The sequence below is a fragment of the Condylura cristata genome, unplaced genomic scaffold, assembly GCF_000260355.1.
Source record: "Condylura cristata isolate star-nosed mole 26May11 unplaced genomic scaffold, ConCri1.0 scaffold00001, whole genome shotgun sequence".
Taxonomy (NCBI): Eukaryota; Metazoa; Chordata; class Mammalia; order Eulipotyphla; family Talpidae; genus Condylura; species Condylura cristata.
The window spans coordinates 70589583-70603574 of record NW_004567102.1 but is presented as its reverse complement, the minus strand read 5'-3'; the positions used below and the strand labels follow the sequence as shown (position 1 = coordinate 70603574).

Here is a 13992-nt window from a genome sequence, read left to right as displayed (position 1 = left end):
TCTTTACAGACCACGTTGTACCCTACAAACCAGATCAGTAGTCGAGCCCAACTGAGACCCCGCAGGTGATGTGATTGTAGGCGAGCTGAAAACCCTCTGACACCAGCTTAGCCCAGGACCAGTGGTACCAAGTGACTTGGGTTTACTTTCCCTGCTAGTGCTGTGGGAGCAAAGCCCTGAGGAAACAGAAACCCAGTTTTCCACTTGCTGTAGAGAATAAGGACATATCTAAAAAATGCTTTCTCCCATTTGCTGAGCCTTGAGGTGAGCTCTGCAATTTAATTTTCACAACCCTGAAAGCAAATTTTTGGGGAGGAAGGGTAGGAGGAACTAAGAGGTTAAGTGATATGTCAAGACGTCACGCCGCCCCTCCTCCACCCTTTAAACACACAGCTACAAGCGGGTTTTAAGTGGGAGCCGGGACACTGTGACAGATTTTAAATTTTTCTGGGATAGAGATGAATTCCTGAGATCCAGATGCTGATACAGTGGACAGATAGCAGGTGAGCTTGAGTGTTTCCAATAAAAGTCAGATATAGATAAATTGGAACTCTAGCCAGTCCTCCAGCTTAATTGAAATTTTTTTCACATTTGAGTTTCAACAGGAAGCAAATTATAGCACCCACCCCACCCAAGGCTTTGGTCAGGAATGGTACAGAAAAGGCACTGACTGTGCTGGCCTTGCGTTAGGAACTTGTTCCTCTCCTTTCTGATCTGCTGTTACTGCTGCTCCCTGAAGGTTCCTGTTGGGAGGCCCTGAGGGCTATGCATATGCTCAGTCACCAGAGCAAGGTTGAGGGATGTCAACACACCAGGGCAAAGAAGAGAGGAATACATTTGTAGTATATTCCAAACACATGATTCCAATGATCGTTCCACTCACTAAATATAAATAAAAGCTCCTTGAACACATTGCTGACTGTGGTTTTACTTCCTGTGTGCTGGAAGTGGCTACACAATAAAATTATTACCCAGCTACTCCGAAGCTGTGTGTCACTCTCTGTTGATCTTTCTTAACAGTTAATTTCTTTCTGGGCGGTTTTAAGATTAACTTGCAGAATAAGGGGAAGGGTTGTTTTCTCTAATGAGCAACAAAGTTCCAATTAGAGTTAGGTTTTAGTTTCTAGGAGCTGCCTCTGAGACGGTGAGATGATTAGCTAAGACTCACTAGAACAGGCTTCACCTGCTACGTGGTGATACCTGGCACCGTTTCTGGTGAGGGGTATGAGAGAACGTGGTAATACAGAGCCCCTCACACTTCTGATTTCTCCCCAGGTCTGTATTAAAGCTTGTCCTGAATCTGCTCAGACTCCTTCTGACTTCTCCCCACCACCTGGTACCAGCATGCGCACATATAGCAGAATCCTTTGCCAGTGGTGACTTGCCTAATAAATTCATTTCACTAGTGGCAACATCCTTTAGAATCCTTCACTGAAATCTTTTGCTGCTGTTTTTTTTTTTTTTTAAACTTGGCCAGTCCTCTATTATATCTTTATAAATCTTTCCCTGAAAATAAAGCAAAGAAAGCACAAGTAGATAGAATATATGCCCATCAATGCTCGTGTTTGAAGCTGTTATTTAAAGCAAACAGATGGTTTGAAATTGGGCAATAGTAAAGAAATGGCATAAGATACGTTTTACTATTTGCTCTATGATTTTCCATGCTAACACTTTTATGTAGTTGAGAGACATAAAAAATCATGTATGCCCAGCCAGAGGTCAAAGGTAAACTTACTGGTATTTTATTGCACTTGGATTACCATTTTTAAATTTAGTCTTCCTAAAGCCTAATTATTATCACACCCTTTGAAGTTTAAAAAACTTGAGTAAATCATCCTAGCTTTCCAGATAACATTCAAGTCTTTCAGTCTAATAGAAGAGATAATAAATATGTGCTATTTCAGGACGTAAAGGATATAAACAAAGGGAGTGACAAGTTAAGGGGATGCTGTTTTAAAAAGGGAAAGGAGATTCCTTAGTATCATATCTGAGCAGAGACCAAAAGGAAGTTTAGGGTCGCTGTCCGTGTTGGTGTCTAGGAGAACAGTTCAGGTACATGCAGAGACTCTGAGGTGGACCAAAGATTGAGTATGCTGAGAGCAGAGTGATTAAGAAGGCAAGTGGTACTGTTGTGCCCAGATTTCTAGCTTCCCAAAGACCATCAAGGAGCTCATTCTGACGCAAAGCACACGAGAGTCTTTGTTGCAAGCTCAAGCCTGGGCTCCCAACATGCACCGACACAGCGGCCAAAGTTGAGAGCCCTGAGCTATGGGAAGGCAGGGTTTTTATTACAGAAGAGTTTTAGCTCAGCAGTACATTGATTGGTTGACATTGAACAAAGTTAGCTTGTCTTAACCTGGTCTATGCAGGTGAGATGTGACCTTCACTACTCGGCCCACATACCTTAGGACATCTGGCATTTTCCTGATATGTACTGGTTACTTGCCTACTTGCTAATTGGCTGTTGCTATGAGATGAGCAAGATTAGGACATGTACAGTTAAACTCAGCCGTGGCGCCTTGTTGATAACTGAAACTTAGGCCTAGCTGGTTCAGAAGCATTCTGAGGCCAGTCATGGCGTCAGTTTGATCTTTCAGTACTAGGGACTGAGTACCTTCCGGCGATGACAGACCTGGAATTTTACTCTGAGAAAGCCGGTGTTAAGAGAGTTTTGAGAAGTAACAAGATTTCTGTATTAATGTCATCACTCTAGCTCTACTAAAGCAGAATGAAGGGTCAATGAAAGGATCAGGTAAACTAAGGAGACTTGCAGTCATACCGAGAGGTGCCCGGTAAGATATAGGTACAGGTGGTGAGGTGTTTTTCTAAGGGAGAATTGAGAGAATATGCTAGTATGTTAAAAACAGAATGTCGAGAGGATGTGTTGCGTGAAGAAAACATGTGCAGAATGACCCCAGGATTTGGGCATGGAATTGCCTTAATGGTTGTGGCGGTCTACTTGCCACGCCAATTTTAAGGCAGGGAAATTCAGGACTTGGTTTTTGACACAATTTCTATCTTAAACAGCAGCAAATATCTATACTTTGAAAATACGTTCAATAAATTAGTACACGTTGTGTAACATTTAGATGGCCTTAGATCCCTTAAATAAACCAGAGAACTGCCTCATATTTCTGCCTTTTGTGTCTTTCCTAGAACACTTTCCCCTTAGTCTCTTTAATAAATTTTATTGTTGGCCCTCCCTTGTGGCACAGGGATTAAAGTCTCAGCACTGTCAAGCTATCGCCAGCCACTTGCAATATGATTTCAGTTTCCCGCGGGGGAGGTGACCCACATGGCTCAGTAGACCTCTCCTGCCTCACCCACTGCTCCCCTCAGCAGTGTATTGCAGTACATCCCCTTGTTCTGCTCCCCATTCTCTCTGGGGAAGATTTTATTTATTCCTAAATAAAATTTATTTTATAGTTGAGATTTTGTCAAAGTCTTTTTGAAAATCCTACAAGTTACATTCCTTTTGTAACTCTTTATGGTCCCTTTTCAGCGACCTGTATAGTTAATGTCCTTAGAGATTTTCTGTTCCTGCCGCACGAACTTTGTAAGAAGTAAGATCGGCTGTAGATCCCAATCGTGCTCCCACATTGTTCCTTTATGAGTGAACTAGGACAGCAAATCCCCACAAGGTCACAGAGCCCAGGACATGCCGCCACCATGGTCACAAGCTGAACTGTTGATTTTTTGGATGTGACTTCCTCCCTGGACAGTCTGCTTCTGAAGGGCAAGGTTATAGCTATTTCATCTTTTTAGTTCCTAAATCTAGTGTAAAGCTGATTCAGCAATTATATAAATGTTGGAATAGTGAGTAAATATTAGGAAAATAAATGTCTTCTCTCATTTTTCTCATTTGCGTAGCGCCTGACAGCTACAAAGTGCACGAGAAGAAAACTGCCTCCAACCGGCCCCCCACTGCGATTTCAGGACAAAACAGCAACCTCTCAGGAAATAAACCAGGTAAGATGCATTGCGTTTACTTGGAGGACACAGAGGTTATCTCAAAGCCTTAAAGTTGTGGGAGAGATAGGGGAGCTTGGCTCCACTCCTGCCACCAAATCACATGCTCATCACACTGACTTGAATAAGGTTAAGTAGAGAACCTCTCAAATTGATTTTTCTCTTATTAAACTGGAGTTGCAAACACATGCCCTGCTTACCTCTCAGAGCCTTGTAACAGTGTGGGAGATGGTGTTTGTGGGTGATTTGTTGACTGTCAAACAGAGTATAAGAAGTACTCATTTTACTTTTGTGTTTGAAATGGTGGCTACAACACAATTTTATCTACCTGGATGGAGGCCTAGCATCATTGCATACATCTTTTGTGATTCTTTTTTCCAAAAACTATTTAAGAAAATCTTTACACATAGCAATGCTGGTATAGAATTTTTGTTTTTGATCTCCATTCTCTGCAATGATTGTACACCTACACAGCAATTTCACTTAATAGCCTATGATTCATGGTGTGTTCTTCTCAGTGATACAAAGGAGCAGTCTGTAAACATAATACAAATAATTGAATAGCCGATGCACTTTCTTCCAGTATCCAGCAACTGTTGTATGGGCCTCATAGGATGATAAGAGACAATCAAGGCAAATTGAACACCCTATGAGGTTCTTGGAAGCTGACCTGTGCATCATCCAAGGCTGAATCACTCAAGAACAGTGAATCTGTGAGGTTGGAGATGGAAATAACTGCATCTTCCAAAACATGTCCCGTTATAGTCAGTGATTTTTTTTTTCCATGTGGAAAAGGTCTTGTACAGAGCAAATAACTCTGGCTTATCATTTAAAAGAATAACAAATACTATTGCAAGTATTTCGTAAGCAGCCATTAGTAGCAAGTGATGTGGCTTCAGTAGGGTTTTAATTAGCAGACTGAGATTTTTCCCATTTAATCAGTGTGCCTTTCATTTGTTAATTTATCCATTGTCCTATACACCTACCACTCACCCATCATGTAATATTTATTGACTAGTCCATTCTGTTGCCTGTGAGCAAAACAATAGGATGCTATGTTCACAAAGCTTATTCTCGTGGACTTTTGTTCTTCATTCTCAAGTGAGCTTCCTTGTGGAAGTAGACATTCTTTTGCCTGAAAGCTATTTGTTTAACCATGAAAACTAAACAGCTAATTGATGTGTACTTTTTTTATATTTTTTCTGGTTCCCCATCGGTCATTACTGCTAATTTCTATTTTCATATCCCAATAACTTGTTTATCTACCTTGTGTTAGCACTGTGTAGACATTAGGGATATAATATTAACAAATATGATCCTACTTTCTAGTTGACAGTGTGGTGAGGCAAACCAATATAGGGGTAGATAATTCTAACATGGAATTCCCAGCATGAGACAGCAGAAATCTGTATGGTGCATGAAGAGAGCAGAGGCCAGGAAAGCCCCCCGCGGTTCCTGTCTTTGCATGCCTTTTAATTTCTGTTGCTAAAGTCAAGTTACATGAGGAGATGTTTCATTTCAAATTTGGTGCTTTGGGTATCTTTGTGTCCTATTATGTATGCAGGTAAGCAAAGGTACACAAGGTTTTTATTTTAAAAATCAGTGTGTTGTCAGTGGACTATTGTGATGTCTTTTGCAGCAACATGGATGGAGCTGGAAGGGATCATGCTTAGTGAAATAAGCCAGAAAGAAAAAGAAAACTACTGGATGGTTTCACCAATAGCAGGCGCATAAAGGACCCAGGGGGGAGGGGGAGGGGAGGAAATAATAATAATGATGAACAACTATATACACAAGAGATATTTTACAGGGGTGGAGTGGGGAATGGGATAAAAAATGAGGGGGACTGTGGTGATGGCATATGGGTGAATTGGTGATGGGAAGCCAACGGGGATTACAACTGAGGTGGGAAAAGGCACACAATGATGTAAAAATAAGCTATGATAATATAAATAAATAAAAATTTTTCCACTTAAAAAAAAAATCAGTGTGTTGTTTTCCTGTGTACCGTTGAAGGATGACATAAAAATGTTGGAGGACTAGACTTGAATAAAGCCTTGTGGTTTTATGGACCGTGACTCAGGAATGTCTACCTAGAGTAGTTTGTTGATATTATTTCTCTAGGGTTTAAAAGAAAAAAGTACATACTAGCTTAGAGAATATTTTGATGTTTGCTCTAAACAGACATGACATCACCGAATCTATAGGCATATGTAATAATTGTTGTAAGAGAAGCCAATATTTTCTAACTCAAATTTACCAGACGGAAAAGGTATTTATGAATGTGTATAATTATTTTAAAAATCTGCTGTTGTGCTTTTCAGACCCTCCGCCTGTGCTTCGGGTTGATGACCGGCAGCGACTGGCCCGGGAGCGTCGAGAGGAGCGGGAGAAGCAGCTAGGTACATGACCCGGGTGACTGCAGCCTCTGTTGTTGAAATGTTATTTCAGGATAACGGACACTTAATGTTGAACAAATGGACGTCACTGGTATACCTATGCTCTCTAGTCTGCCTTTACGAGTTTTGCCAATGGGCTATGAAGCAAAATTTCATGTTTTATAAACATAGCTCTACTTTTTTTTTTTTAATATTTTTCTCCTGTATTCTTTGGGATTTTTTTTAAAAGATTTATTTATTTATTTATGCATACAGAACTGGGGTACAAGCCAGAGGTGCAAGGGCAGTGAGAGGATTCACCAGAGACAGAGACAGGGAGAAGTACACTACTGAGGGGAGCAGCAGGTGGGTCAGGTCAGGAGAGGTTTGTGGGGACCATGTGGATCATTTCCAGGGTAGGGGATGGAACTCACGATGAAGCAGCTGTGACCAATTTGCAGAGCTGTGTCCTAACTCATTGCACCACGAGGGAGGGCTCCAAATTTTAAGCAACAATAAAGTCTAGCTCAGAATTAGGACCATTTTTACTTCTTATGTGGTAACCACAGTTGTATTTGTCACTGGAGGGAAAACATATATGAGTAGCATATGGCTAGGCTTACATTTTACAGCCTAAAAAATATATAAGGATGGTAAACATGGTTCTTTATAACATGGATAGTTTCAGGATTCTACATAGCTGGGACACTTACTGGTTTCCAAGTTAATATAATACTGATGTTGAATTTATAGGCAGATGCTACCAGCATGCTGCTAGGAAAAGCAAATGACCTAGGCTGAACTGTTTGAGTTTTCTTTTTACCTAAAGCCTTGTGATAGATTAACAGCTCTAGTATTTGCCATATAACCAAATAGAGAGCTGGGTCACAGGACTGGTTTACCAGGAAGCCAAGCTCAGCACTCAGCCGTCATTCACTGTCTCCTAGAACATTAAGTGTGCTGATGCCAACTCCCACTTTTACTCAAATTTCCATTTATGCAAAATTGCTAAAACAGGGTATCTCTTTATGTACCTTGGGAAGAAAAACTGCCTTGCTCAGTGTATCCCAGTGTTTCTAGGCTGTTAAAATCAAGGTTCATATAGGTTGCCAACATCTTTCCAAGGGATGATGCACAACTTTCTCAAGTTCAACAGCATTTCATAAGAGTTAATGTTTCAGTAAAGGAAGCCCCTCCCCCCCATCCCATCTATTAGTATTTTTATTCAAGATCCCAATTGTGTGCAATTCACTAGAAGCTGATTTTCAAATGTTGGTGACATTATTACACTCTTTCCACACACGCCTCCTGTCAGAATGGTCAGATGAGGTAATTTCTTTTGCTGCCAAGGTTTTTTTCATCCCAAATTTCAGCAACTTGCTGGAAGTGAGCAAGCTCTGCTGTTGTTCTGTGCCCAGGCTAAAAGCTCCCTGTGCCGGACAAGCTTCCCACAGGCTGGTTGGTTCCTGGAGGCAGTCTGTCTGACTGGCAGGGTGCCCACTCTTCTGGAACTCTCTGGAGTTCCTTGTGAACTGTGCCCATTGCCCCCTAGTCAAGGTTGACTGCACAAGTGGAGCAGAGTGAAAAAGTAGAAAAAGGCAGAGTTACTGGAGCAGGAAGAGACGCCAATAACCAAAAAGAAGAGCCCAGCTGGGCCCTCTCTGGTGGTGCAGCAGGTGAAAGCGCAGCACTTAGAAGCTAAAGCCACTTCAGCATGAGTTCGACCCCCGCCCCCGAGGTGACCCGTATGGTGAGGCAGACCTCTCCTGACCCACCCGCTGCTCCCCTCAGCAGTGTACTTAGTTGATCTGTCTGTCCTCTCACCGCCCCTGCCTGTATCCCAGTTCTGTATGCATAAATAAATACATCTTTAAAAAAAGAAAAAAGAAAAGAAGACCCCAGCCTCTGCAGTGGGGTGTCTGTTACTGGCACTTTGGCTTTGGGTCTGCTGAGGATCAGTGCCTCCCTCTCTGGCCCGCCCCAGTTGAGTCAGGTCTGATACTAGTAAATGTTTCCTTAGACTCGCTTGAGTTGCAGTGGCCCCGTGACATCAGGAGGCTACTCCTTCAGGATTGAAATCCCATCGTGACTTAGTTTGTATACACTACCTTTCATTTGGATTTCTTTCTTTCTTTCTTTCTTTTTAAGATCTATTTATTTGTGCATATAGAACTGGGGTACAGGCCAGAGGCTCAGGGGCAGTGAGAGGCTTCACCAGAGACAGAGCGGGGAACAGAACAGGCAGATCGATGAAGTACACTGCTGAGGGGAGCAGCGGGCGGGTCAGGAGAGGTCTGCCGCGCCATGTGGTCACCTCCGAGGCAGGCGGGGATCGAACTCATGCGGAAGCGGCTTTAGATTCTCAGTGCTGTGCTTTAACCCGCTGCGCCACCAGGGAGGGCCAGGATTTCTTTATTTTTAAAGTTAAGTATTAGTTGGGTTTGGGGGGAAAGTCTGAATATACTGGTCAAACCAAAATGATTTTACTTTCTATGTTGCAAAGTTGTAAGACATGGCTTTGAGCCTGCAAATATATGCTGCCTACAAGTTGTCTGGCTTTATCTGTTGAGTGGCCACATCTTCTCTTAAACGTAGGTTCAATCTCTTAAGTCATGTCTTAATGGTTTTATGGTAGAATTTTGCCATGTGACCAGCTTTTTCATCATTATCCTTCAATTTATCAACTAACATCAGGCATAATTTATCATGCCTGGGAATGTTTATTCCAATTGGTTAAGCATGTGTACTCTGAAAGCCCTATTTTTCTACATTAAAGGTTTTATTCATGAAGGAATGTCCTCAACCACTCTTATTTCGTCTAATTCTATTTAGGCCATTTCTTCAGACTCTTCTTGACTTTTGTATTTTTTTACTCTTCTATGCTTTAACTTTTTTACTCTTCTATGCTTTAACTTTATATTTTCCTAGAAGAAGCCTTTTTTCTTAGGCCTTCCTCTCTCTTTTTTGATGATATAGGTACTTCCTTTCTAGCTACTTATCATGTAGTAGTATTACCTCCCTATTATCAAAATGTAACTTCTCTGTAATTAAATTACTCACCAGCAGTCACTCCAAATGACATGTAGCTCCTCTGGGAAATTTCTGTGTCCCAATCAATTGTACAATATTTTCTTTTCCTAGAAATTCCTTCTTTCAGCTATCTTTAATACTTTTGCTGCTAGAGGAACTAGTATCTTTTTGACTGCCAGTCTTAGCCTTTGCTCTTCTGTAGAATAATTTTCATTTCCTTGGTGGCCCAACGTTGTGCATTGATTAGTCTCCACCCTGAACTGTTGGGCCACTTGTATCTACCAGTAATCAGTGTGGTTTCAGCCTCGTCCTCAAGTTGGGTCTTAGTTCTATATATAAATAAAAGATACCATGTTCTCTCTATCCCTAAATCATTGTCACAAATCTAGCTGACTCTGTCTTCAAAATAAATCTCACACCTGTACCTTTACATTTGCTTCCTGTGCTATTATCCTAATCCAGACCTTAGTAAAATAATCTCATAGATCTACTTCACTCCTCCAGCTCTACCACAGCTGGTGTCAATCCTTGTTTTTTAAAGCTCCCTAGTCATCATAATCTGTCCACCTTTGGAAATGCTATCATTTTCTCATTATTATATCTTACATAACTCATAATAGCTCACTATAGTGCTGTGTTAGACTCTGCTGAACTTTTTTCAGTCGTTTTATATAACTCTGAGTACATGTATTTTTTTTTTTAAAGATTTATTTATTTGTGCATACAGAACTGGGGTACAGGCCAGAGGCTCAGGGGCAGTGAGAGGCTTCACTAGAGACAGAGCGGGGAGCAGAACAGGCAGATCAATGAAGTACACTGCTGAGGGGAGCAGCGGGCGGGTCAGGAGAGGTTTGCCGCGCCATGTGGTCACCTCCGAGGCAGGCGGGGATCGAACTCATGCGGAAGCGGCTTTAGATTCTCAGTGCTGTGCTTTAACCCGCTGCGCCACCACGGAGGGCCAGAGTACATGTATTTTAAGTTTTTGAAGATATGAGATGTTTCTTTAATTTCTTCTATCCCAATACTTGTCAGTGGACATAACAAATGTTTACAGATATTTTTTGCCCTGTATCTTAACATTATATCCATAATGTAAAACTAAGAGTATAATGATTTAATACAAGATTAAAAATATGGTGATAATGTTTATTGCACACTAATTTAGGCCCAGCCATGTTCTAAATTTTTTACACTCTGTTATCACATTTAGTAGATTTTAACAATATAGCTTTTATTGTCTGGATCTGTCATAACTGTAATGTAAATTACATAGTTACATAAATAGAAGTTATTTAACTGAGTGCCACTTATTTTTAAAATCAGTGTGACAGTTTAGCTTAAGGAAGGAACTGGGAAAATCTAGAGAGATGAACTAGATGGCTAATAGGCCCTTTTTTCTTCCACATCAGCTATATATGCATGTGTTGAATATGCACAGGATCACCAAGGGCCATGTTTAAATTCCTCAACAAGTTGCAATCTGCTCAATATGCTCAGTAGTAGTTTCTTATATACATAGATATATATATCTATGTATATACACACGCATCTATATATACATTTCTTATATATATATATATTTAACTTCTTTATTTGTATATATTTTATATCAGTTGTAGTCCTTGTAGAATTTCTACCAGCAGTTCACTCATTCACCATCACCTTAGTCCCTTGTGTTCTCCCCCGCCTTGTTTTTTTACCTTTTTCCTCACCCCCCTCCCATGCAGAATGTCTCTGATTTGTAGTTATCTGATTATTTTTGTTTAGTTTTGTTGGACTGGTTTTTTTAATTGCTATTATTTTTTCCCTAGATCCCCTTATTTGGTTTCCCTCTATTCCTCCTATGAATGAACCCATCCAACATTTTTCTTTTTTCTTTCTGACTTATTTCACTTAGCATAATTGCTTCTAACTCCCTCTATATTGCTGCAAGTATCATTAGAGTGTTGTGTTTTTTGGTTTTTGGGGTTTTTTGGCTGAATAGTATTCCATTGTGTATATGTACCACATCTTCTTGATCCAGTCATCTACTTTGGGGCATCTAGGTTATCTCCAAGCCTTACCTATTATAAATAGAGCAGCAATAAACATAGGGGTGCATGTATCCTTTTGAATTAATTTTTTTGTGTCTGTTGGGTAGATCCCTAGGAGTGGAATTCCTGGGTCAAATGGATGAATTAGTTTATTCTCCCACCAGCAGTGTAGGAGAGTTTCTTTTTTCACCACATCCTCACCAACATTTGTTGTTGTTACTTCCTTGGATAGGTGCCATTTTCATTAGTGTGAGGTGGTTCTCTCTGTGGTTTTGATTTGTTTTTCCCTGATTATGAGGGATGTTGAACACTTTTTTATCTGTCTGTTGGCCATTTGCATTTCATCTTTGGGGAAGTGTCTTTTGAGTTCTACTCTATAGTAGTTCCTACTAGTTTCTAGCCTCTAGTAATTTCTGAAATTTCAGAATTGGGCATGCATCCCAGACTCATGGAGAAAGGGCTGTTCTGCTTCCTCCTGCATGGGAGACACATGGGTGCCGTGTCCACTCTGTTGACACAGAATAAGAGAGCAACATATAAATGTTAGAGCACATTCCAACATCTTCTTGAAGAAAAATTTGTCATGTTGATCATTTGGTATTTGGATCTGTTGAGAATAATTCTGTCCATAGGAATTTAAAAGAGAGTTTGACTACTAATTTCTCTAAAGACTCCATTATCAGGATCATAATATAAAATTCATCCAGTCATGTGAATGTTTTTCATTGATGTGTAATAGACATATAACATGTTAGCTTCAGGTGTATAACATGTTAATTTGCTATTTGTAAATACTGAAATGATCACCACAGTGAATCTAGTAATCTCTCACCATATTGCAAAACTTATTTTGTTACAAAACTTGCTTTTTGTGGTAAAGACTTTTAAGATTTACTTGCCTAACAACTTTCAGATATGTGTGCAACATTATTAACAATAGCCACCACTATACATTACATCTCCTTGATTTATTACTTTATAACTGGAGTTTTATACCTTTTGTCTCTCCTACACCCATTACCTCCCTCTGGCAACCCCCAATCTGTTCTCTGCAGCTACCAGCTTGGTTGTTGTGGCTTTGTTTTTCAGAGCCCATATCTATATGTGTGATCAAACAGTATTTGTCTTTCTTTATCTGACTTATTTCGCTCATAAAAGCTATCCTCAAAGTCCATCCATCATGGCACTGCACTTTCTGATCCAAATTTCTCCTGGATATCGCTTGGGTAGGTCTTTGGTCCATCTTAGCATCTGGTCTCCTGAGGTTGTCACTTGATGAATATAGTGTACAGAAGCTCCACCGGCTGCCGGGCAAGTTATGAACAGCTGAAGGATCTGAATTACATGTTGGTGGGTGGAATATGGACATTAGCACATACCAAAGCAGCTATATCATGAGTCAGGCTCAGGGCTGCAAAGAATAAATGTTTGTTGCTGGATGGATTAGGTAACTCAAAGGCTGAAGCTTAAACATGGCATGAATCATTGTGACATGGCATGAATCATTGTGATAATTCTGTTGTGCCCCCCATTTACTTTGTCTTTGAGACTGAAGAGAAAAAGATCATAAAGCCCGAAAAGCAAAGGGCCTTGTAAATCGGTGGTGATTAAGACTATGGGTGACATTAGAACACGAGGATCTTCACACTGGATGTGTCCTGCTTGAGAGAAGGTGCTCAAGGGAGTGTTCTAAACCATGACTTTGGTATCATGGCTTGTTTGCTACTAGACTCAGACAGTCCAGAGTTTAAATTCCAGTTCTACCACTGACTTAATTGTGAGACACTAGGCAGGTTACTTCACTTCTCTATGTCTCAGACTTCTCATAATAAAATGAGTTTAATAGTAGTGTCTACTTCATAGAGAGGCTCTGAAGATAATGCCTGTAAATCACTTGATGGCAACACAAAGTACATCTCACCATCATGATGTGGTGATAAAGATGAGGATGGCAGTCATATGATTCCAGATATGATACTGACTTGGTTGCCTGAGACTGGAGAAGCCAATCTCAGTTTCTGAACCACAGGGAGCAGACAGAGGGAGGTTTGTGCTTCCCAACCCGTAGGGTGCAGAGTTCCTTAAGACTGCTGGATGAAGCTACCTACAGCTTCATTCTCTAAGGAATGAAAGTGAATTAGGGATGAGAACACAACAAAAATGATTCCACGTGCAATAGTTGTTTTGTGTGCTCTAGCAAAACTCTGTTTACTTTAGCAAAGGGTAGCTACTTCTTGAAGCCTTGAGGATCAGGAGTTGGAAAAGGTAACAATGGCAAACTAACGCGTTTTCAGGCATATCTGTGAATTGGTTTTGGTTTGAGGAGAAGATGTCCCTGAGAAGAGTATGCAAATGGATCTGACAAGGAAATAAATAGACATCAGGAGACACAGAGAAGGAATGACAGCTTAAAGTAGTAACAGAAAGATTGGAGAGAAGGCACTGGGTTTGAGAGACAGTTCTGATGTAAAGTGACAGGGTCAATTGCTTAGAGGTGCTGACTTACATTGGATCACCCGTGAGGTAGAAATTCAGGGGACCCTTCAGGGGCCTGACTTCAGAAACATATGGTGGTCTTGAGT

At 40.7% G+C, this 13992-nt stretch overlaps 1 protein-coding gene across 7 annotated transcripts in view; it reads left to right on the top strand.

The window, feature by feature from the left end:
- The window catches only part of MAP7 (microtubule-associated protein 7), a 123001-nt gene that overhangs the window by 69233 nt on the left and 39776 nt on the right, over positions 1-13992 (top strand). For all 7 annotated transcript variants that reach the window (XM_012722111.1, XM_012722096.1, XM_012722107.1 and 4 more), the window contains exons 2-3: positions 3871-3969; positions 6294-6371. Coding sequence is in view for 2 of the 7 variants with exons in the window: in XM_012722096.1 (XP_012577550.1) it covers positions 3871-3969; positions 6294-6371 (177 nt within the window). In the remaining 5 variants the exon portion in view is untranslated. The remainder of the gene's footprint in view (positions 1-3870; positions 3970-6293; positions 6372-13992) is intronic.